Raw genomic sequence first — 24,561 nt, 5'->3', positions numbered from 1 at the left:
ACTTGACCTGTGACTATGGCCTAAATCTCTGCTTAGTTGGGATGGGTGAGGATGGAGCTGGGAGCCCACCGTTCCATGGGATGCAAGGCGTGAAGTTTGAGGCCAGCCTAGCCTCATCTACATGGCAAATTCCTGGTCAGCCAAGACTAAATAGTGACACTCCTGGAAAAAGCACACAACGGAGGCTTGCTTGGTGGGGGACCCTTTATTGTCTTTGGCAAGGTCTGAAGTACAGTGGTTGGAGGCATTGGGGTAGGAGGGTCTGGGCACTTGGTTTAAGCGGTGGACAGCTCTGGTATCGGTGCCTGCGTGTGCCCATTGGCATCGCCGGTGCAGCCATTGGTGGCCGGTGTGGACTCTTTCTTGCAAGGCAGTGGGCTGGTGGCCTTCACCTCTTCTGGCTTGATGCCCAGGAAAGGGCGCTCCATCTTGTGCTCTAACAGCATGTGGTTCTGGGGTGGGAGCCCCACGCAAGCCCTGAAGGGGACAGTGTAGGCTCATCAGGGTCAACTCAAGACTGTCTGCCATCCCTGAGTCCCACCCACCACCAGGCGCACCTGAAAATATTCTCAATACAGCTGCGCTGGCGGAAGAGGGCATTCACCACAGGGCTGCCAGGGGGCACAAGTGGTGCCTTAAAGAGGAAGCTGAGCACCGACAGCACTGGGTGGAAGCCCTGAGGCTCTGGGTCCGAGTCTGTGCAGAAGCTCACACGCTGACACAGCTCTGTGAGCAGCACTAGGTCCAGCATGATGGGTGCGGCCAGCAGCGAGTCCTGAATGGGGGATGGTGCACGGTGTGATGAGGGCCTGAAGGACCAACGCCTATCCCACCCACCCACCTACCCACCACGCCCGGCCCAACCCACCACACCTCGCAGGTGTTATGGAGCACCAAAGTGTTTGTCCCACCCAGCATCAGCTCTGAGGTGTACTCATCCAGGGCACGCTTGCTGTCGCCAACATAGGGCACATATTTGATCACCACCTGTGGAGATTTAAAAAGTCACACAGCCCCACACGGCACCAAGCCCCTGCCCTGGGTGCCCGCCTGCAACCCCACGCACACAGTGGTCTGGCTCCTCTCCAGGCGCGTAGAGCACATGGTTGCTCTGAACCATGTCATCCACCACACTGCTCTTTGTCACTTCCTTGGAGCGGAACTGCAGTGGTGCAGACAGGTTCTGCCCATCGTTGTTGCCCAAGTGGTTATAGCTCACGATGGACATGGTCTGTGTAGTTAGAGAAATGGTGGGCACTCTGCGGTACTCTCACCCTGGCCTCTTCCTCCCGGCATCGCATGAAGCCCGAAATGTACCTTGAGGCCAGAGCCAATGAGGAAGTCGACCAGAACAGATTTGACCTTAGTCTGCCCTGACTTGAAGTCATCGCCACCTACGAACACATGGCGCTGCGAAGCCAGCTCCAGGGCTCCGGGTACCAGTGTGTTCTGTGGTGACCCGTTGAGGAAGGCGCAGCCCTCCAGGATGCTGGCCACAGCAAAAAGTGTGGATGGTGAAACCTCCAGGCCAAGCTGAGGGCAGAGAAAGAGTTGGCCAAGGATTTCTCCGGACTGGCATTGATCCCCAGGAATCTTGGGTGTGTGCATACCTGGATAGTACGCAGCAAGTTTTCAGCTGTGTCATTGCGACCCGGGACCACTTCACAGAAGCGCTCTGTATTGGCGGTCCACAGCACGATGACCTTGTCCAATCCCGCACTGGATCGGAAGTCTCTAATATCCTTTCGGATCTGCTCCAACTGGGAAAGGAAGGAGGAAGAGTAGGTGGAGGTTGTCTAAGCTGTCAGAGGCTTGGGCAGGAAGTGTAGGTTTTGCCAAAGGGAGAGACCCTGTGGCCGGTTAACAGGTGACAGTAAGGCCTAGGAGCGGGTTGAAGTCCCCACCTGTTGGGCGCGTGTGCCAGGGATGAGGTTGTCCGCACGTGCTGTCTGGTTGGCGGCGATGAACTCAGGAATGTAGACTGAGGGCCGTGGACGCAGGCTCTCCATGTGGGGCCACAGCTGCTCCTGCAGACCGCAGTCCAGGACCTGCGCGCGCCGCATCGCCTCCGCCAGGTTCAGCGACGAGATATCCCAGCCTGGGTTGCGGGGACCCTTAACACCAGACCCATCCCGGACCCTGGGCCCACCCATACTTACCCCCATCCCATCCCGAGGCTTTGCCCACCGTCAAACACCAGGTCGTTGGGTGCCACCATGGGTAGCAGCGCACTGAAGGGCACAAACACCTCCCGGCCGTCCCCATCCAGACCCAAGTTCACGGTGCCCGCCTGGGTCAGCGAGCCATAATAGTTTGCCTCCTGTGTGTGAAGGGGGTGCGGTAAGCAGAGCAGGGTGTTGATGGGCGGAGGTGTCCCACTCACTGAGATTCGCTAGCCCCTCAGGTCGCGCGCCCCACTCCAAGCGCCCCCCGCCCAGATCTGCTCGTCCCTCCGTGTCCTCCTGGCAGCCACGCCCCCTACCTTGCGACCAGTGCGCGTGGGCCAGGTCAGGCGCAGCCGGTTGGCCAGAACAGCCGCAGTGAGCGTGGAGCCGTTGTTCCCGCCCCAGCCGACTAACATGACCCCGAGCCGGGGCACCTGCCGGGCTGTGCGGAAGGTGAAACGCGTAGCCGTGGGCCGCACCTAAGGATGAGTAGGGAGTGAGTCGCGGGACGTCGGGCTCCCAGTGTCTGCCGCCGCCCGCGCCCTGCGCGCACCCGCAGCACGCCGCCCTCGCGGCTGATGCGCGTTGTCCGGTACTCGTAGCGCGCCTCGATGGCTTCGGGGCCGAAGATCACGTCCGGGCTATCCACCAGGATCTCGGCGGCGGGCTCCATCGCGGCGAGCTGCGGGCCAGAGTCAGTGAGCGCGGGATCGCTGCCCGGGAGCCAAGCCTACGGCCCAGGACAGGCTCGCACTTACCGACTAAGAGTTGGGTCAGACTGCGGCAGCCGACAGCGTGGGCCCTAGGCCCGGGGCAGCGAAGAAAAGCGCTGAGGCCACGCCCGGCCACGCCCCTGTTGGGCGTGGCTTACGACCGGGGTTCTAGGTGCTGTAAACCCAGGTAGCAGGGTGCAGTCTCTGGCGCGAGCGCCATGCGCATTTCCTCGCTGCGCACCCTTGTACCAGGATGCAGCCAATGAGCGACAGCCACCGCCAGGGAGGTGGGGCATGTCTGGGCGGGGAGGTGGGGGGGGTCCCAGAGCTGCAATATTGGTTGTCCTGCCTGCTCCTAATCCTACTGGCCTGCATGGCCCTGCCTGGAGGAGGAGACTGGATGGCCAGGTCAGAGCGGCCTCCCCCTGGGCAGGCATAGTGATAAGGAACGTAGGCACCCGGCGGGCAGGCGGGGGGAGGTGCCCCCAGAACTTTCCAAAACAAGTGGCTTCCTCCTAGCGAAAACTTTCCACCGCTGGAGCTGGGCCAAAAGGTGGATTGCCCGAAATGTCTGCATCTGCACGAAAGTAAGAGGGGCCACACTTTTTTTTTTTTTTTTTTTTTTTTTTTTTTGCTGTTGCTTTTAGCTAACCTGAACCAGCCAACTAGAACTCATCCTGACGAAGAGACCCAGGCAGGGTTCCCAGAGGAGGGAACTGTTGGGGAGGGTTTTGATGTATGAGGAGGAGTCTGTCAAGGGAAAACTACAGGCGGAACCCATTGCATCTCCTAAAGTAAAGCTCCAGGGAGCAGCTCAGAGGCAACTGAAGCTGACCTGTGAGCAGAGGAGCATCATGGGGAAATAGAATGTGCTTTAGATTGCAGGCTCTTTTCTGTCCTCTTGTTGTGTACTTTAATAGAAATGGCAGATGATTTAACCAGTCTCTTTTAGGTAATGAAACTGCCTGGTGGTCAATGTCAGTCATCTCAGCATTTGGGAGGTTGAGGCAGAAAGACTGCACTGGGACATTCATTTTGCAAGGGGCTCAGAGCTGGGAGCCAGCAAAGTCAGAGACAGAGGATTCAGTCCCCAGAAGGTCCCTTCTTGCCGAACATCCTTGAGCAGGGTGGAGTTGGGGGTAGGGTAGCTGTAGCAGACTGCTCTGGTTGGGAGGAGGGACAAGGGGTCAGCCCTGGGCTCCAGGAAGGCGACGAAGAGCATGGTCAAGCTGTTCCTAGATGGGTACACAGTGGCCTGCAGGGTGCCTGACTCTCCTTCCACCCCCTCAACTGCCTCAGAACTCCTATCAGAAGTCCGGCCAAGGCTTCCCGCGACAAGGCTGACTGAGCCCGGCCCTCCCTCACAGGGTGCCTTTGGCTTTTCCCTTTGAAAACTAACATGCTGCCTTGGATGCATGCCCAGCCGGTGCTGTCTGCTTGGATCAGGGGCCAATGGTGCTCATTCTTGGCCTCTATGGTCTTAGATGCTAGCTGGACAGCTCTAAGAGACAGGTACCTCTTGCTGGGGTCTATTTCTTTTAAAGATTTGTACACTGTAGCAGTCTTCAGACACGTCAGAAGAGGACTTCAGATCTCATTACAGATGGTTGTGAGCCACCATGTGGTTGCTGGGATTTGAACTCAGGACCTCTGGAAGAGCAGTCAGTGCTTAACCACTGGGCCATTTCTCCAGCCCGGGTCTACTGTTTTTAGAAACGGTGTCAGGTTCAAGAAATCTTTCTTTCTGTCCCATCCTTCCTAGTAGAGGGCACCACCTCACCTGGCTCCACACCCAGAAGCTTTGGTGCTGCAGGGTGCCTGCTCTGCCTTTGCCCCCTGCAGTAGCTCCTTACTACTTCAGTCTGCCTGGTGGGACCACACGGGGCTCTGGGTCAAGCTCTCAGTTGGGGCCACCCCACAGCCTACAGTGACATATTCAAGCCACAGCAAGGTTCAATTCCATCAAATTTATTATAGACTTTGAAAGTTGGCGGTTCACCTGCTTGGTGTACAGAAGACAGACTCTAAGAAAGGATCTGGAGGCACCGCCTCTTCTGTCAATTGTAATGTATTTGGCAAAAGTGAAGACTTTGTAAACACCAACTCCATGGCTCAAAGCAGACTTTCTCCACAGCACAGTTCAAAAGCCAGGAGAATGCCAATAAGTTAGACCATGCTCAACCTGCCAGCTACCACCTGCAGCCTAGAGTGTGGCCCTGCTGTTCCCAAATCAGACAGACAACAAAACAACCCAAACAGACCAGTTCAACCAACAGCCCTGGATGGAGTTCTCAGGGCAGGAGATGGGCAACCTGGGGTCTACCCTAAGCCTGTGCAGTGTAGTTGTGTGGGAAGTGCACCATGCAGAACTTGGCCGTGCCCCCATTTAGAAACCAACCTCTATTGAAACACAAAGGCTTGGTTCCTCTAGGGTCTGGGCACTAGAGCTAGGCTGGCTGGGGTGGGGCTGGGCCAGGCAGGGGCCTCCAGGCAGCCAGGCTCTTTGGAAGCCACCCAGAGACACCCTCATGGTTTAGAAAAATAGACCTCTGTGTTTGACATTCTCTCTCTGCCCTGCAGCTATGAGTAGCAGCAAGTGACCCAATGGACCCCACCATTTCCCAAAATGGCTTCCCTCTGAATGTGCTCAGAATCCACTCACGCCACATGCATACGCACACCACAGACACATGCACACCAATGGCCCCTTGGATTTGGATTGGGGGTATGAGACGAGGCACAGTAAGAAAGCAGCAATTGGGGGCCACAGGCCTGCGCCCTGGAGAAGGCAAGCAAGGTGCCACCCTCAGCACCCCCCAAGTGGGAACCCAGCCGGGAGGTGATCCCAGGACAAACAAATGGAGGGACAGACAAGGCCAGCAGCACGGGACCACACAACCACAGAGTGACATGAAGGGCAGTGTGGGGACTGAGGAGCACATGCTGCGGAGGCCGCTGTAAGGGCTTTGGGCATAGCCAGGAAACTGCAGCAACCTTGTCAGCTGGGGATCTGAAGGCAGCCGGGCCTGGCACTCGCTGCTCACTCTCCCTGGGGCTCTAACACTTTGAGGCGTGGGCCTTGGAGGAGGCACGGAACAGAGTAGAAAAGGTACAAAAATAGACGGTCTCTGCGGCAGCTAAAGGGCCGAGTTCATAGAAAACTAGAAAAGGCAGGCAGAGCCTTTGCGACCGCCTGTCTGCTAGGGCCAGGCCTGGAGCTGCCGCTGGTCATACTCTGCGATGAGCCTCTTAATGTGCGCCAGCTTGCGGTGCAGGTACTCACAGCGCCGCTTCTCTCGGCTGTAGTTGGTGTTGGTCTGCGACAGAAGGAAGGGCAGGTGAGACACATCCACCAAGTCAGCAGCTTCCCTCTCAGCACCCACTCTGCCTCACGCACCTTTTTGATTTTCCTATATTCCTGAAGAATCTGTCCGCGGGTTGTCTGGGGGAAATGCCAAGAATTAGTGATGTCCTACTTAGAGAAGCCCCAAGTGCCAGCTCTCTCTGGAAGTGACCAGCTAGATAGGCAGAGTATAGCCGCAGGTAACCTTCCTGCCATTATTCTGGCCTGTCTATTGCTCCAGGGGAGCAGGGGACACCATGGGGAAGACACACTGAAGCAGCCACACTAGGGAAAGGGAAATGGTCATCCTCGAAGCCTGTGTGCTACATCCTCCTGAAGTTAGCACCCAACCCAGTCCACACATCCTGACCCTGACCTAGGCACCACTGCAGGGCTCATTGGCAAACCCTGTCCATGAGTCACTACCAGCTCTAGTGGCCTACGATACCTCGTATTCCTCAGAGCCCTGGCTCAGCTGTCTGAGCTGTGCATCGAGTTGTGTGAACCTGCGAGTGATCTGCTCGATCCGAGCATGCAGACTGCGGTACTCGCTGTATTCAGCATTGAAGTCATTCTTGTAGCTCTGACGCTGCTCTGATGACGAGATGGCTGGGTATTTCCTGAGGAACAAGAAGGGTTGCAGGGGCTCAGGGGCCATAGTGGGTGGCAGTACCTGGCTCAGGCAGGGCCTAGATGGGCCTGGAATGGGGCACAGCCTAGGTAAGACACTCACAGCAAGTAGTCCGGAGTCTCTGATGTGGATGTGGGGACACTGGCACAGTCTCCATTCAGACCTGCAGAGCAATGTATTATTATTCCAGGGCTAGTGTTTGAGGGTGTGAGCTATGCTGGGCGGTCAAGTTGGCACCAGCAGTAGACCATGTACCAAGACCAGCTGGTTACAGTGGGGATGTACTGTCCAGCTCATAGCCACAGTTATGCTGTCTCCAAGTGCCCTTTAGGCAGGCCCACAGAACTCACAGTGTCTGACTGTGTGGGACAGTGGCACTAGGCTGGACACAAACCCCAGCTACCCAGACGAAAGGGCAAATCTGACAACAGATGAACTGTAAACCTTGCTGGCACTGGTTTTTACGAGGCTCCAGTCAGACCTGTCCTTTGCACGGCACACACTGCAGGAGGGTTCATCTCCATAACCTCCCTGACCCAATGTAGCACTAGGAGCAGCTGGAGCATAAGAAGGGTCTGGGCTGGGGGCTGGAGAGATGGCTCAGCAGTTAAGATCACTGACTGCTCTTCCAGAGGTCCTGAGTTCAATCCCCAGCAACCACATGGTGGCTCACAACTATCTGTAATGGGATCTGATGCCCTCTTCTGGTGTGTCTGAATTTACAGTGTACTTATACATATACATAAAATAAATAAATATGTCTTTAAAAAAAAGAAGGGTCTGGGCTGGGGCTGCCTGCCAGGTAGAGCAACTTCCCCGTCATTTAACCCATTTATTTGGTTCTCTTGAGCCCGGGCTACCAGGGAGACGGGGTACTTGCTGCTTTCCTCATTCAGTAGCTTTGAAGTCCCCACACACCCTGTTCCAATCAGATCCTCTCAGCCTAACCCACTCCTGCTTCAGGGCCCCAACTCAGCGTGCTAGTCTATAAGCTGCTGGCTCAGTGGCAGGTGCTCACTGAGTGTGAGCCTTGGGCCTGTCACCAGCAATGCAAATGATTAAAAAGGGTTGGGAAACCTGCACTATGGAGCTGACCCAGCTAAGAATGGTTCCTCAGGTACAGAGACAGGTGGGGGAGGCTCAGGGCTCTGCTGAGGAGTTGCTGACCATGAGCAGAATCATCCCAGGGGCTGGGCCTGGATGGAAGGAGGGAAGATTATGTCCTGTGGCTGAAACATCCGGCCTAAGCATATGTGGGCCAGGTGGCCATTTACCAGTTCTGACACCTGGAACCCATCTGTGTCTGGGATCTGTCACAGGTGTGTCTGTAATCTGTCACAGAAGTGTACTGTGCCTGTGATAGGCCTGACCATGCTTTTGTTTGGAAAAAAAGATGGGTTCTGGGACTTTGGAAAGCAGTGGAATGCTTTAAATGGGGCATAGCGGGCCATCCTGGCAAGGATATGGGTGACACTGTTACTGAGATTTGAACTGTGCAGACCTGGTTCAAGAGGTTTCAGAGAAAAAATTCAGTATGGCGGAGAGACTCTTGTGGTATTTTGGTGAAGAATGTGACTGCTTTTTGCCCTTGTTCTGAAGAGTACCTGAGCCTCAGGTAAAGAGATTATGTTAATTGCAAAGGAAGTCTCAGAAATGCCCAGTGGAGACTTTATTCTCTGGTTAAGTCACATGAATAGCATTTTGAACAAGTGTAGCAAGCTTAGAAAGGAAAAATAAAATATATGGTTTAAATATTAAAGGGGCAGTAGGAAGTAGAATGGAACTGAATCCTGTGTTCTAAGAGATAACAGATTAAGGGAATGGGACTTTGGGGCAAGATCCTGTCCAACTAAGTTTAGATCCAGGCATGGTGGTAAAATCCCAGGAGACAGGAATGCAGATCTCTGAACTCAAGGTCAATCTACAGAGCAAGTTCCAGGACAGCCAAGCTTAGGCAGGGAAGGAGTTAGAAAAGAGGAAGCTGGTGATAATGTAATAGAACACTCGGGCCATGTTCCAGCTCCTAAAAACAGCAGAACTCAGCAGCTTCAGCCATTTGGCTCTGGCTTTAGAGACGAGAATAGAAGGGACTACTGGGACAATTGATGCTGGTCAGCTGGAGCTAAGAAGTTAGCAGTGATTAAGAAGAGACCAGCATCACTGGGTGAAATAATCTGGGAAGTCTATTCTGAGAGCACAAAGAAGCTGTGTTCCAGAGATAGCCAAGGTTGTACCTCCTGCTGCAGCTGGACTTGTAAGAGTCACCCATGTGGTACTGGTTTTGAAGGCACGAAGGGGTCATGAAGAGCAGCTGAGGCTGGGCACTGTGAGAGGCCATGGAAGGCCACTGGTGAAGGTGCAGCCTTAGTTGCAGCAGACAGCCCAGGACTGAAGGGGTCATTGCAAAGGAGTTGAGGCTTGGCACCGTGAAGAGAGCCTATGAGAAGCTATTGGTGAAACCTAGATGCAGCAGAAAGACCCCAGTACATTGGAGACGCCAGTCCATGGGATGACCACCAGGAACAGCAGTGGCAGTGGAGTGGGTCAGCCTGAAGTTAAACTGTTACAGAGGGCAGAGCTGGAGAAGTGAAGCCAGCCCTTTGGAGGATCCTGTGTGGATCCCAGACATTGAAACAAGAAGCTGTAACATTGAAGCTGCCTTGGAGATCCCAAGATTTTCAAGATGCCAGAGCCATGGGCTATCTACTGAGGAAAGCTGCTAACAGGGAGTGGCAGGGAGTGGAACCAGCCCAAGAGAAAAGATGAAAAGGAGTTGAAGATTTGAAGACCACTTTTCCATCAGCCATGGAGATTCAGAGTTTGGAGTTTGCCCACCTAGTTTCCTGTCTTGATTTGAGGATTAGAGTTAAGTGATAGGGTGGAATCTCAGAAGAGACCTTGAACTTGGGGCTTTTAACATTGTTGAGACTGCTACAGTTTGGACTTTGGAAGTTGGACTAAATGTATTTTGCATTATGCTATGTTTAAGTATGGCCTCCATGGACTCCTGTATTTGATCAAGCCTATGGGGGCCAGGGAGTGGAATGTGAGGGTTTGTACATGCTTGCCCCGCTGAGGGGCACTATTAGGAGGTGTGGCCTTGTTGGAGTGGTGTGTGGGCTTAAGACCCTCATCCTAGCTGCCTGGAAGGCAGTCTCCTCCTAGCAGCCTTCAGGTGAAGATGTAGAACTCAGCTCCTCCTGCACCAGGCCTGCCTGGATGCTGCCATGCTCCTGCCTTGATGATACTGGACTAAACCTCTGAACCTGTAAGCCAGCCCCAATTAAATGGCGTCCTTATAAGAGTTGCCTTGGTTGTTTAGTCATAAAACTTAGTCACATAATCAAATATTTACAAATAGTGTTCTTCCCTATGATATGTAATTGAAAATGTTATATTTTATGCTTTATTTTAATTTCACATTGTAATGGCTAACAATCAATATATCTAGTCAAATCTTAAAGTAGTACAGTATAAATTTGGATAAAATTTTAGAGTTTTGGGGTATTCCCATTTTACATATATTCTGTCATACTTTCTAAGTCATTTTTGTGGGAGAGATGGAAAATTGCAAAACTACCAAAAATAAATAAATACTCATAAAAAAAAAAAAAAGAGTTGCCTTGGTCATAGTGTCTCTTCACAGCAGTAAACCCTGACTGAGACAGGTGTCAGGAGCTTAGGACTGCAGGACACAGCCAGCACAGGGCTGGGACACTGGACCCATGCTCTCACTAAACTATGGACAGAGGCTTCTGATACACAGAGATTCCTTGGACTGACTCCCTTCTCAGAGTGTCTGCCGGTCCCAGCAACCTTTGCTCCCTGGACTTAGTGTGCCTTGGCCTGCATATATCCCTGCATGCAGTTTTTCTCTTGACTCTCTCTGCCTCTTTGGCTCAGGGCATCTCAGTACTCCCAGGAAGCGTTGCTTTCCATGTTTCCTCTGTCTGGGTCCTTCAGCTCCTAGCCCCAAGCACTGGGTAGGCTGGTGGCCTGCCACGATGGCCCCAAGTCCTGATCCCAGTGGTGGTCTCACACCCCACATACCAGAGGAGAAAACCAAGTGGCACTGACCTGGGGCATCTGTGGGCAGTGCAGGGGCAGTGGATGAGTCAGGCTGTGGGGCGGGGGGCCTTTCTTCAGGGGGCCGCTCCTTGTCTTTGTGCTTCTTGGACTTCTTCTTGGGTCGGCTATGGACATGTGAGGAGCCAGTAGGTTGTTCAGCCTGAGGAAAGTCCGTCAGCAGGGGTAGACCAAGACGGGGTGCTGGAGCTGGGGTGGCCTCCTGGTGCTTGTAGTCCTGGGTACTGTGACCCAGGTCATTACTGACATCAGCCAGGGGGTCGTGGGTCCGTGGCGGCTCCAGCCGTGGGGGCAGATGGCTAGAGCTGAGGGCGTCTGATGGGGTGGGTACTGGAGCGGGCAGCAGAGTCTCATGGCCATTGGGGGCACCCAGTCTTCCATTGAGGATGGGTTGTGCTCGCTGTGTGAAATGTGAGATCCGGGGCTTCTTGCTGGCCAGGGGATCAATGAAGTCTGTCTGCTGTGACCGTTTCTGAAAAGCCAAGGGGACTAAGCTGAGCAGAGAAGTATGTGGGAACTAGTAGCCACCTGCAGGGCCTGCTGTGGCCACACGGGGGCGCCCACACAGAGCGGGCCACACACAAGCACCCAGACAGAGAAGACTGCCTTGAATGGACAGTGGAGGTGCCTGAGGCACACGGATACCCAGAGAGATACTCCCGCCCCCAAAGACAGCAAGTCCCCCAAGGGAGTGTGGCTCAGGCAGTGGACATTAGCTACAAAGGGCTGTGCGGCACCAGTGAGGATCCCACACTCAACCACCCCTAGGCAGGTACCTGAGAAGGTGAGGCGGAACCCCTGTGCTCCCTGGGCGGGCTGGAGTCTGTGGTGGCACTCTGTGGCTGACACAGCTTCCTGCAGAGGAGTGGTAGAGGCACTATGGTGGCATTGCCACTGTGCCTCGGGGACTATGTCTGCACAGAGAGGGCCAGGTTCTCAGGACCAAAGCTGGGCTGTGCACAGGGCAGCTGCCGAGCAGAGCCCATGTTGGGGCTCAGGGAGGACCCCCTCTTTGGCATGCTGAGGTGCACGCAGTTAGGGTCTGGGCTTGACAATGAGATGGAGACTACAGGCCAGATACAAACACATACCTTGCCTGCAGCACATCAGGATCCCACCAGCACAAAGGCCATCCTGTGTCAGCTGTGACCTTGTGTGTGGTCCTGCCATGCTCCCATGTCACCCTTACTCCCACTGTGATCTGGCACAAAGCACCTAACAGGGGGCATGGCCTCGGTGGTGGCAACTAGCCCAGGCATGCTGGCCCTGTACACCCTTGCTTGTGGAGCAGTGACAGGCCTTATGTGGACACCTTCAGCACTTGGGTGTAGGTGGCCCTGAACACAGGGCACGCGCTTGTCAGCCTAGCACTACGGGAGGGTGGAGAAAAAAGATGGGCAGGAGTTGAGGCCTGTACCGTCTCTGTAAGACACTGACTCACAAGGAAGCCAGGCATGGAAACACACACCTTTGATCCCAGCACTCAGAAGGCAGAGACAGGCTGATCTCTGAGTTAGAAGCCAGCCTGGTTTACAAAATGAGTTCTGGGACAACCAGGGCTACACAGAGAAACCCCGTCAGGAAAAAAGAAAACAGAAAAAGGAGAGCAAGTAAGCTGTCTTTATTGCCAGGAAGTGTGTGCGGAGTGGCAAGCCTGGGCTTCTGCTAAGATGGGCCCCCTCCGAGCACTTGGACCCCCAGGCACCAGCCGGGGCACAGGATGGAGATGAGCCCAGAGTGCAGTGGTGTCCCCAAACTTGGAGAATCCACAGCAATCTCTCAGAGAGAAATCACTCAAGGACAGCACCAGCACCAGCACCAGGGGAAGACAGTAATTACTGTGCTGCTCCTCTGGAGTCGACCTCACACACTGTGGGCTCCAGAGGCTCATAGGAAGCCACGAAGTGGGACATGGAGGGGACACCCTGGCCCAGAGGAGGCTACATAGTTGGTTGGGGACAGCCATAATCGTGAGCCATCTGGCAGGCTGAGGCTAGAGTGTGTAGGTCAGCCTGCTGCCCCCCAGTACGTGACTTACCGCATGAGCACACGCTTCAGCAGCTGCTGGTCACCCTCAGAGTAGCCGGGCCAGTCCTTCTGCACGTTTTTGTACATGCAGTCCTGCAGGGTGCACGTGCCGTCCTTGGGGTTCACACTGGCCACCTGCAACATACCCAGTTCTCACTGACTGTCACTGCCTGGGGAGGCAGCAGGGCTGGGGGTGAGGGATGAGTGCTTGGGGAACACGGGACTCCACAGGGTAGTGGTGGCAGTGGACTCATGCCACACCACCTCACATTCCCTTCAGTTGAGTTGCTGAAGGCCCAGAAAGTCCTGATGAGGCACAGCATGTCATCCGTATGCTCACAGTCCCCCACAGCGCCTACCCTTTCAACACTGGCCACCAGCCAGCCAGTCCTCTCTCCCCGCCACAGAGCTACTTCATCTCAGGCTGTCTCTCAGGCTCAAAGAATCTGATGAGAGGCCTTGAAGGGACCAAGGCAATGTCTGTGCTGGCCTTGCTAGGTGCCAGAGTACAGCACATGCACACATCGGCCATTCAACTGTGCCAAGGTCACAACTTGTAAGAACTGAGAGGAATGAATTATATTTAATGGGCTTTGAAGACATAGCCTTGCCTTATACCCCAGGCTGGCCTTGGACTCAGAATTTCTTGTCTGAGGATGCTGGGACCACAGGTATGCCAGCATGATGCCAGCATGCCAACCTGGCAGAACCTTTTACTGACTAATAGTCTACTTCCCGACAGCACTGGGACTTAATGGTTACTGCCCTTCACTCATGGCTACTCCAAGCAGCAACACTTACTCCCATCTGGAGACTCTTCCACGATGGTGTGTGGTTCCACTGACCAACACTACCTAAGGCATCCCACCCTAGGGCAGGTTTCCGGCTCCCCTGGTGCCTCTAACGCCCTGGGCCACCCTCCGACACTGAAGGCATAGTCATGAAAGCTATGGCTCCTCCCTGCAGATGCTCAGGGACTCAGATGAACTGTGGAGATTGCAAAGACCTGACCAGACCTGGTGACCCCCGCTCAAGATAGGCCCATTTTCAAAATCTGTGGGGTCCTGCTGCCCCCAAAGATGAATCACACACTCAAGAATGCCAGGTTAATAGGACTGGTCAAGGTCAGCCCTGGCATGGCTGGTCAGAGGTCCTGGGAGCTGCACAGAGAGCCTCAGATGCCTCTGGCTCCATAGACCACGGCACTCATGTACTTCATGGCCTGAGGCAGAGGCTAACCATGGTCTCTCCTGATTCCAGAGTTTCTCTGATACTTGATATTATGTTGACACCAGAGCACCGGGGCCACCCCAATCTACCTCTATGCTATCCCCAAAACCTAGCCGGTACTTGCATTTTGTTTATTTATTTTTTTTTAAAGATTTATTTATTTATTATATATAAGTACACTGTAGCTGTCTTCAGATACACCAGAAGAGGGCATCTGATCTCTTTACAGATGGTTGTGAGCCACCATGTGGTTGCTGGGAATTGAACTCATGACCTCTGGAGGAGCAGTCGGGTGCTCTTAACCGCTGAGCCATCTCTCCAGCCCCCATTCTGTTTATTTTTGAGACAGGGTTTCTCTGTGTAGCCCTGGCTGTTCTGGAATTTACTCTGTAGACCAGGCTGACCTTGAACTCAAGAGATCGGGCTGCCTCTGCCTCCCAAGGGCTAGGATTAAAGATGTGGGCCACCACCACCATGCATGTCTGTCTATAAGAGCAGCCAGTGCTCCATCTCTCCAGCAACACTTTTTGCTGACTGAACTCAGGTCACCAGACCACAAGTTTCTTTTGCACTGAGCAAGCTCACCACCCTTCAGCCAGGGCATGATGTCAGCATGAGTGCTCACTTTTCAGAGCCCCAAGATGTCTCCAGGGTAGAGAGATCAAGAAGACATGGCCCAGATGTGCAGTGCAGGGCTAACAACGAGCCACAGACACAGGCTCTTAGCAAGTCTCCAGGTAATGGCCACTGGCCAAGTTTGTGTACCATGTAGGTCTGCGGGTATCACCCCGCTAGGGGGGTGAGGCATTGAAGACCTCAAGAGGATAAGCCTGAGGCTGCCATGAAGCTGGGAAGCCTGGAGAAGCATTTTGCAACACATGAGGTCAGGCTGGTCTGTACCCACCTGCTGCAGCAGGCTGTCCAGGGTGTCCTTGTCTGCCTGTGTCAGCCCATCCTTCTGCAACCGCAGCAGCAGCTCAGCCTTCCTGTAGGGCCTCAGGGCCAGGAGGTGCAGCACCCGATCTCGGAAGGGCCTCTGCACCACACTGCTGGCTCCACCCCCACTGCTCTTTCTGATGGCACTTGCCAGGTTAATGGGGGTGGCACGTTTCCGGGAGGGCACTGCATCAGCTGCCCCTGGCGCTGGCTTCCGAAACTGAACCTTTTTCCCTGAAATGAGAGCCTGGATCAGGACACAGAAGCAACCACATCCCATGCCATAGGAACAGCATCAGTGGTCTACAGTACACAAGCACTAGGCAGTAGGAGAGAGGTGGGGAGAGATGAGAAACTGTGAATGTGTGGGCATCTTGCCACAGCCCACAGGCAGAAGGTATTAGGGGCTGACACAGTCACAGGCAGGGCCTGAGGAACATGGACACCAACCACCACATGTAGACCCTTGCATGCAAAATCCGAGCCTGGCCTGAAGCATAGGTGCCCTCAGGCAGGATTCTACCTCGGCTTGCTTCTGCAACTTTAGAGGTAGCATGAGTCACAGTGCCTGGACTGTGCTGCAGAGAGACCTGGGTGTCTTACGGTCTCAGCCAGTGCTTTGTGGCAGCTGTAATCATCAGGAGGCCATTTTGAACAGCTATTCAGGACAGAGCAAGGTGGGAACCTGGAGGCCTTGGATTCCCTCCAGTACCAATACTTCCCTTCACATCTGCTTCAGAATGATGTGCCTGGCCAGAGGGGAGGACTGGGGCCAATGAGACACTCTGGGTAGGGGTGAGTACATCCAAGGCTATGAAGGTTTGGGTAGTTTAAGACAGGTCTCTTTATATAGCCTAGGCTATTTTTTTTTTTTTTTTTGGTTCTTTTTTTTTTGAGCTGGGACCGAACCAGGGCCTTCATGCTTCTAGGCAAGCGCTCTACCACTGAGCTAAATCCCCAACCCCCAGCCTAGGCTATCTTGATTCACCATCATCCTGCCTTGGCCCCCTGAGTGCTGAGACAGCGGGTGTGCCTATTAATTATATTTGACAGTCTTAGAAGTCACCATGGTACCCAACAAGGTGTGACAAAATGAGGTTGCTAACCACAGATTCATTCACATGTGTGCGTACCCCATTTGGCTTTGAGAAAGCCTCTGTCACCAGGGACAGCACAAGGCCCTAATACCAGTGCCATGGCAGTGCCTGTGGTAAGGTCTAGCCATGTCTAACTACTGAATGCCCACATAAGCATGTGGTGCAGGGCGGGAGCAGTGTGAAATTCCCACTCTTTATTTTATATGTATGAGCACTTTGCATGTTTGCTATGTCTCTCTGCACATGTGTGTAAGGAGGCCAAGAGAGGGCACTGGATCTCCTGCAACTAGTTACAGTTGTGAGTGGTCACTTGGGTATCTCAAACCAAACGTGGGTCCTCTGCTGAGCCATCTCTCCAGCCCCTACTCCCCACCCCCCAGAGAGAGTCTCAGTGGACCAGGCTGGCTTCAAACTCACTATACATGCTAAAGTAGACAGGGAAAGACCAGAAGGCCTCAACCCTACACAAAGAATTACAGGAAGCTGAGAATTGATGAACTCCTGAGAAAGAGTCCTCCACGGGGCAATCATTCAACACATAGTGGTCAGCCTTGAAAACATATTCTATGAAGAGGCAGGCAGATCTCTGTGAGTTCCAGGACAGGCCGGGCTACACAGAGAAACCCTGTTTCAAAAAAAAAAAAGTACACACACACACACACACACACACACACACACACACACACACACACTCTCACACACACACAAAATCAAAACAATTTTAAAGACAGGCCCCTTTCCTCCCCTGGGAACACTTGATTGATGGATTGTCCCCGTTACCAGAGTTTACTCAGTTCACAGCCTGCAGTTGTGGCCACAGTGGCCTATAGAGAACACCTGCAGTGCCCTGAACACCCCCACCCCCAACCCCGTGTTCCTGTTCCTCTTTGATGAAGGGCAGCAAAGCCAAAAGCTGGGAGAGGGTGGCTGAGCCAGGGCCTTGTCTCGATTGGGGCTCACATGTCGCCTGCAGCCACAGCTCCCACCTCCGAGGCTGGACAGACACACCCTGCCAGGGTGCATGCTGCTTGCCACTCACCCATGTATCGGCCTCCAGCCTTAATGACGATGGCGCTTCGGCTCCGAGTCTCCTCTTCCGCCTGTGCCATGCTCTGTCGTGCCTTCTGGTAGGAGTCATCAGTGGCGCATACTGTGACCTTGTCCTGGATGCTGCCCAGGCAGTCCAGGTGTACATCCCCATGGCTGCAAAACAAGAGGAAGTGTCACCATCAGGTGCCACTGGAGCCATGCCATGCCAACCTAGGCTACTGCAGGAGAGGCAGCAGAGAGGTGGTTTGGGGCTCCCTGGGGGCCTGAGGCCAGGTAGCCTTACCTGGATACATATTGTTGGATGCAATCAAAGCTGCCCTGAGGGCTGTCACGGCCAATATTGGAGAGGTAGAAGGAGAAGGCCCGCACCTCCTCGGGGCAGTCGGGCTGGGGTATGGAGATGTGCTGTAGGGAGAAGGGGTATCACTGTGACCCTTGGCATGGGGAAGCTACAGCAGGAACCACACTCACCCCTCACAGATGGCATGCACCGCTTACAACATGCAACCTGCATAGCAGGGACACATGGGCACCTTCCTCTTTGGCATCTTCTGGCATAAAAGAAGAGGATGGTCACTTGATCAAGAGCTCAGCCCAGCCTCTGGGCTCTGGAGACACCTTTATCTGGGCTGTCTGTCACTCAGGCTTCCCACCTAGCCAGTGCAGCTGCACTGACCTGCGGCATCCATGAAGGTAAAGCTTGTCCAACTGCAAGAGCAGCCAGCAGGACAGCTTGCACTCTTCCAGCCTGACTGCAGACACAGTGAACCCACCCTCCAAATGCACAGCTCCATACCAAATTTGAAAGGCCCCTATTGCCTGTGTCTACCTTAATGCAAATGCATGTGGTGCATGCATACCTGCATGCGTGCGTGTGTGCGGTTGTGAGACAGGGGTTCTCTGTGTAGTCTTGGCTATCCTAGAACTCACTGTAGACCAGGCTGGCCTCGAGCTAATAGAGATCCACCAGCCTTTGCCTCCTGAGTGCTAGGATCAAAGGCGTGCTCCACTACCACCTCCCAGCTTAAATATGTTTTTTGAGAAAAGGTCTCTAGCCTAGTCTGACCTCAAGTTCAACAATGTGGCCTACTTCTGTCTGTCCTTCTGTTCACTTCTTCAGAGCTGAGATGATGGATGTCATCCCATACCTGGTTTGCTTGGCACTGGGGATGGAGCTCAGAGCCTCAGAATGCTGCTAGACAAGTGCTCTACCCACTGAACCCAACTCCAGCCCCCAAGGCTTTTATCAGCTCTGGAGAGGGACAGGTTGGTCTGCACCTAGCATCTATTAAGTTGGACCCCAGCCTGCCTCTCAAACCTCACTTAAGGTGTAAGGTGTACACACACATACACACACACCGATCACAAGCACATAGCCTCACACGTGCACACACAACACAGACATATGCGCACAAGCATACACACACTGTAGCCTGCTAGGAGCCATGAAGGCAATGCCACCCAGATTCATTCCATCTGCTAAGGTCCCAACTGTCCTTCCAGGTATGGCTTTGGCACTTGGCTGAATGGCATCAGGAAGCAGCCACCCAGCAGTGGGCGCAGGAACTACAAGGAGTTTCTGAGTGTGCCCAGCATGTGACGCTTCCATTCACCCAAGACATGGACTGGCATGCATTTCAGGCTTGGGCTGGAGCTGGCACTCCTTTGGCACAAGCCCTGAAATACATGTGGTTGTTGTCACAGCCAGTGATGGTTGGGCTCCTTGCTAATGCCCTGATCTGGGTGGGCAGCCTGGGGTCTGCAAATGATCTCACACGGGCTCAGACAGGGCACTGTGTGCCACTCAGTGTTGGGGCTCTGACTGAGGCTTAGAAAGGGAGCTTTGTACCCCTAAGGACAAGCACATACAGGGTGCTGAAGTCATGTTATCTCAGCCATGGTAGAGGTGACAGGTGGGAGAGCTACTCAGGGCCAGGGTTCAAAGGGAGCAGGATTTGCCATGGTGAATGCTTCAGTTGCCCAGTGGGTAGTGGCAGCATAACCTGATGGTGTAGCTCAGGGCCTGCTCATGTCTGTGACAGCAGGCAATGCAGTTGCCACTTGTAGGTAGTCTCAGCTGTCGCGTGGACTATACTGCTAGCCCCAGTGACAGCTTGGCTCTAGATTGTCTGAGGGGGATAGGTGGTCGGAAGACCCAAGCCTGGAGGCCATCCTGCTGCTCTGGGGCATGGCTACTGGGAGCACTGGCCTCACACAGCCTTTTTAGCTTTCACTGTAATCCTGGCTCAGGATGATCTGTGGGAGGGGAAGGGGTCTTCCATGAGAACTAAGGTGGGGCAGGTAACAGTTGAGAAGTGTTCTAAGCAATATTTCTCAGTTTAAAACAAGATGGAGAAAGAAGCCCCCAAGATGACGTAAGGCTGGGCACACGGCTCAGCAGGTGAGCGTGCTCCATGCTCTTACAGAGCATCCAGTTCTGAGCACCCATATGGCAGCTCCCATGCGCCTGTACTCCAGCTCCAGAGGGCCCAACACCATTTTTCTGGACTCTGCACTCATGAACAACCACCTTTCTCAACACATACACTCACAATTAAAAATAAAAAATAAACTAGGGGGTAGTGTACACACCTTTAATCCTAGCACTACAGAGGCAAAGGCCAGAGGATCTCTGTGAGTTCAAGGCCAGCCTGGTGTACTGAGTTCCAGGACAGCCAGCACTGCACAGAAAAACCATGTCTCAAGAATAAACCACACAAACTCTAGGGTCGGAGAGATGGCTCATGGTCAAGAGAAGTACCTGGTTGCTCTTGCAGAGGACCTAGGTTCTATTTCCACCAACCACAGGGTGACTTAAAAACATCTGTAACTTCAGTTCCAGAGACCAAACACAAAAATAAGTATTTTTAAAAAGAAAATTTTAAATGATTTATTTTATCTGCACCAGTGCTTTGTCTGCATGTCTGTTTGTATATCACAGGTGCTCTTGGTGTCTTGAGTTCAGGAGATGGCACTGGAGAGCCTGAAACTGGAATTATGAATGAATCTCAGCTACTCACTACATAAGTGCTGGAAACCAAAGTTGAGTCCTCTACAAGAACAGCTGGTGTTCTAAGCTGCTAGACCAATCTCTCTTGCCCTGAAAATAAATCTTAAAAAACAAAACAGGGCTAACAAGGCTAGCCACCACATGAGCTCTGTCTCAAAGAAATCGACATAATGCCCGGCAGGGCATGGTGGCTCATGCCTTTTATCCCAGCAGGTAGAGGTAGGAGGATCTCTGTGTTGGAGGCCAGCCTGGTCTGCAGAGTTCCAAGACTCAGAGAAACCCTGTCTCAAGAAAACCAACTAACAAACAAAAGCAAACAAGAAGTGCTTTCTTTTGTGGTTCTGTGGCCCTCGGTCTTCAAGACACACTCAGGAGCCTAAGAGCACTGCAGGGATGCCCTCTGTCTGCATTGGCCTAATCTTGATCTCAGCAGGTCTCAGAGAGCACATGGGGGAATTTGGCTTCCTTCCTCTCCCTACACTGTCCCTTTGGGCAGCCTGCCCAGCCTCTTCACTGAGCTAACACTGCTTCTGAACATTTTGGAGTTTTCCACATCCTTCCTTATGCTGTCTTTGTTTGGTCAACTTGTGGCTCCTAATCCCTTTGGAGGTCGAACAACTCTTTCACAAGGGGTCACTTGTGACCATCAGAAAACATAGGTATTTACATTACAATTTGTAAGAGTTATGTAGGGTCACCACAGCATGAGGAACTGTATTAAGGGATGCAGTTAGGAAAGTGAGAGGCCCTGCCCTAGGAGGCAGTACTGTAGGCATGCCCAGTGGCAAGCCAAGCCACTCTGCAGTCCCTGACTCTAGACACACGGACAGCATCTCAGTCTCTGACCATCCTGCCTCACCTGCTGCAAACATGGCTGGTGTGCTCAGGTTGAACCATGCTACACTGTCACAGACACCACGCATTGTTTATCATAGGGCCAGCCAGAGCAATAGTTTGTATATGCTCATCCAAGGGAGTGGCACTATTAGAAGTGGTGGCCTTGTTGGAGGAAATGTGTCACTGTGGGGGTGGGCTTGGAGACTCTCCTCCTAGATGCCTAAGGATGCTCAATCTGTTCCTAGCTTCTTTCAGATGAAAATGTAGAATTCAGCTCCTCCTGCACCATGCCTGTCTGGATGCTGCCATGCTCCCGCCTTGATGACAATGGACTGAACCTCTGAACCTGTAAGCCAGCCCCAATGAAATGTCCTTTATAAGACTTGCCTTGGTCATGGTGTCTGCTCACAGCATTGAGCCCTGACTGAGGCAGTCAGGCAGTAGTCACGGTTGCTTAGAGGCTTCAATGCACTGTACAGCCAGAGACCAGGGATGGTCCAGCTCAAGGTCCATGAAGGAGCAGAGCACAAAGGCAAATGCTACAGGGGTCTGGGACATGAAACCCATGCCAACGTACTGCTCCTCTCCTGGGAATCTACTGATACTAGGGTCCTGGGTGGCATCATCAGGTGGCATGCACTAGGACTGTGCTGAGCATCATAGGCTCTAGCTACACTGACTGCAGAGGCATGAAGAGACCAGACATCTAGCCCAGTGGTGTGTGACATCAAGACCATTAACAGGTGGCATGTTCTAAAGGAGGCTGAGGCAGAAGAATCATGAGTCTGAAGCCAGCCCAGGATGATGAGTGGGGTAGTAGTGTGATTAGGGCTAATGTCTGGGACTTGCTGCTATGGGTTCAGTCCCCCATTACACACAAATGAGCCGTGGCCTCGGACCAAAGCACAGAGGTGGTAAAAGACAAAGCTGGTATGACTCTTGTAGAATAAACCTGTTGTTCACATACGGGATTGTGATGTCTATTCTTGCTTATCAACTTGACTACATCTGGAATGAACTAAAACCCAAGTGGCTGGGCACACCTATAAGAAGGTCCTCCTTGACTGAGTCATTTGAAATGGGAAGATCCCTTTTCAGTCTGCATCTCTGATGTGGAAAATCCACCTTTGATCTGGGTGTGCAGCTGGCCAGGTAAAGGACGTGAGAGGAGGACACTCGGCCTGTTTGTTCTTGCTGGGCTCTACCCAGCCAGTCTGCTCCTTTGCTGGCATCAGAGCTGGCACCAGCGTCTTTAGGACTGTGGTGCATGCTAAGGAGCAGCTGAGACATCTGGCCTCATGGACTGAACAACTGCTGGATTACTGGATCTTCCGCTAGCAGACAGCCATTGGTGGAGCAGCTGAACCACAGCCTGAGAGCCACTCTAATAAATCCCTTTCTCTATGCGTACACTATCGGTTCTGGTTCTCTAAAGAACCCTAATATAGGGGTGAAGCTATCTGTCAAGGCTGTGTTCCCTAGGGCTTCATGGTCCAGCAACTGTAGGCTATGTAGGCAGCTGAGGCATGCCATGTGCCTGGCTACCACTCACAGCCAGATTAAGAACTTACCTGTATGGTCTAGGCACCCTCAGGAGGGAGATGGGAACACTAGTGCCCCACCTAGCCTGCCCTGGGAACTGAAGTCCCACAGCCAATGCCCAGGAGGGGCCAGTGGCCAGGATGACCTTTTCCCATTTTAACATGCACATAGCTCCAGAGCCCTGCGAGACACAGGGAATACAGGGAATGCACCACAGCCATCTCGCCTCATGGGCTAGAGGGCACTGACCAGGTCAGTGATGAGGCAGCAACTTCAAATAAAAAGACAGTTACAGGGGTTGGGGATTTAGCTCAGTGGTAGAGCACTTGCCTAGCAAGCGCAAGGCCCTGGGTTTGGTCCCCAGCTCCGAAAAAAAAAAAGATAGTTCAAGGACTGGGCACAGACAAGCGACTCAGTGACTCGGGAGGCTGAGGAGGAGGATTTTCAGTACAAGAGCAATTCTGGATAAAAGATATCAAAATATAAGGTAAAAGGTATGGGCTGGAGATATGGCTCAGTGTTAACAGCACCTTTGCTCTTACAGAGGACCTGGAATCTTATTCCAGTACCTACGTGGTGGCTCTCAACCACCTGTAACTCAGTTCTAGGGCATGCAAAGCCCTCTTCTATCTCAGTGTGCACCAGGCACTTAGCGCACAGACAGACATGAAGAAAAATTTGAAAACGGAAAAGGTAGTTTGAACCAGAATGACCGACTGCACAGGCTCATATATTTGAATGCTTAGTCTCTAGGGAGTGGCATTATTTGAAAGGGTTAGAAGTGTGGCCTTGTTGGAGGAAGTGTGTCACTGAAGAGGGGCTTTGAGGTTTCAGAAGCCTCTCTCTCTGCCTGCAGATCTGGATGGAGAACTCTCAGCTACCGCTCCAGCAGTGTGTCTGCCTTCCTGCTACCATGCTCCGCACTACGGAGACCACACACCAGTCCTTTGAAACTGCAAGTCAGCCCCAGTAAAATGCATTATAAGCGAGCTGCCGTGGTCATGGTGTCTCCTCACAGCAACAGATTAGCAACTAAAATAAAGGCCTGAGGCTGTAGCTAAGCAGCAGAGCTGTTCTTGGTATGTAGCAGGCCCTGGTCTCCCTCCTGAGAACCACAAGGTGGTGAGGACGGGTGGGTGTGGTTCATACAGAGCAATCCCACCCCTCCACCCCCGTCTGGAATGGCATCCACCTTTGAGAGGGCACCCCAAGGATTACTGTGAGATGATCACCCTCCTCTCACACATGACCTTTACTGGGCATAGGAGGCTGGCTTGGGCAACTGAGGCAGGCAGGCAGGCAGCCACCTGGGCCTCCCTCTTCCACAGTTCATGTGTGTCAGGGCAGGGAGTACTCACTCCTTGGCTTCCTTCAAATCGGATGGATGGTCTCAGAGACACAGAGTCCTAAAAGAGAACATAAAGGGAGAGCTTCAGTGGACAGATAGACAATCTATACCCACAGGGTTTTAAGCTTTTTTTTTTTTTTTTTTTTTTTTTTTTCCGGGGCTGGGGACGAACCCAGGAACTTGCGCTTCCCTAGGTGGCGCTCACCTCTGAGCCAAATCCCCAACCCCACCCACAGGGTTTTAAAGGGTCAGTAGGAGTTCCTCCAACTGCCTGAACCAAAGTCACAGAAGCAGACCCAGGTCAAGAGCCCTGGATGTTGTCATAGGCTGTGACTCCCAGGGAGAAGAGGAAGCAGGTCACACAAGGCTGGTTCCCAGAAAAGAACACTCTACCAGATGTAGCCCATGAACCCAGCTGAGGCTCGCATCACACTCCTGCTGTGGTTGGTGTGAAACACCTGTCTAGGCTAGCCCTTTGGTTTGGTTAGGGGCTTGGTCACTGTGTCTATGTAGCAGCCTCTAAAGGAGACCTGCATGAAGGCTTC

At 53.1% G+C, this 24,561-nt stretch overlaps 2 protein-coding genes across 2 annotated transcripts in view; both read right to left on the bottom strand.

Moving 5' to 3' along the window:
- Positions 1-186: 186 nt before the first annotated feature.
- Positions 187-3,094, bottom strand: Isyna1 (inositol-3-phosphate synthase 1). Its single transcript, XM_032919214.1, has 11 exons — positions 2,924-3,094; positions 2,719-2,847; positions 2,483-2,644; positions 2,188-2,320; positions 1,905-2,098; positions 1,611-1,760; positions 1,318-1,533; positions 1,067-1,231; positions 874-987; positions 558-775; positions 187-477 (listed from the first exon to the last, which is right to left on the bottom strand). Exons 2-11 carry the CDS (start codon positions 2,836-2,838, stop codon positions 276-278), a joined length of 1,674 nt encoding a protein of 557 aa, XP_032775105.1. The 5' UTR covers positions 2,839-2,847; positions 2,924-3,094; the 3' UTR covers positions 187-275.
- Positions 3,095-4,830: 1,736 nt separating this feature from the next.
- Positions 4,831-24,561, bottom strand: part of Ell (elongation factor for RNA polymerase II) — a 47,327-nt gene continuing 27,596 nt past the window's right edge. Inside the window, exons 2-12 of the mRNA XM_032918775.1 lie at positions 24,027-24,074; positions 17,563-17,684; positions 17,269-17,432; positions 15,101-15,366; positions 12,977-13,101; positions 11,715-11,793; positions 10,930-11,410; positions 6,955-7,015; positions 6,670-6,841; positions 6,276-6,320; positions 4,831-6,195 (exon numbers count right to left, since the gene is read on the bottom strand). Coding sequence (XP_032774666.1) covers positions 6,079-6,195; positions 6,276-6,320; positions 6,670-6,841; positions 6,955-7,015; positions 10,930-11,410; positions 11,715-11,793; positions 12,977-13,101; positions 15,101-15,366; positions 17,269-17,432; positions 17,563-17,684; positions 24,027-24,074 — 1,680 coding nt within the window. The 3' untranslated portion in view covers positions 4,831-6,078. The remainder of the gene's footprint in view (positions 6,196-6,275; positions 6,321-6,669; positions 6,842-6,954; positions 7,016-10,929; positions 11,411-11,714; positions 11,794-12,976; positions 13,102-15,100; positions 15,367-17,268; positions 17,433-17,562; positions 17,685-24,026; positions 24,075-24,561) is intronic.

The sequence above is a fragment of the Rattus rattus genome, chromosome 13 (assembly GCF_011064425.1).
Source record: "Rattus rattus isolate New Zealand chromosome 13, Rrattus_CSIRO_v1, whole genome shotgun sequence".
In the NCBI taxonomy this organism is placed as follows: Eukaryota; Metazoa; Chordata; class Mammalia; order Rodentia; family Muridae; genus Rattus; species Rattus rattus.
Note: the sequence above shows the minus strand (reverse complement) of the source record. Positions and strands in the feature narration are given on the sequence as shown.

Excerpts from the sequence above, each read along its gene's own strand:
- Isyna1 (XM_032919214.1), bottom strand. The coding sequence starts at position 2,838 with ATGGAGCCCGCCGCCGAGATCCTGGTGGATAGCCCGGACGTGATCTTC. Across the intron at positions 2,321-2,482 it reads CCACGCGCACTGGTCGCAAG|GAGGCAAACTATTATGGCTC; the intron begins GTAGGGGGCGTG and ends CTTCACACACAG. Across the intron at positions 2,099-2,187 it reads CAACGACCTGGTGTTTGACG|GCTGGGATATCTCGTCGCTG; the intron begins GTGGGCAAAGCC and ends CCCGCAACCCAG.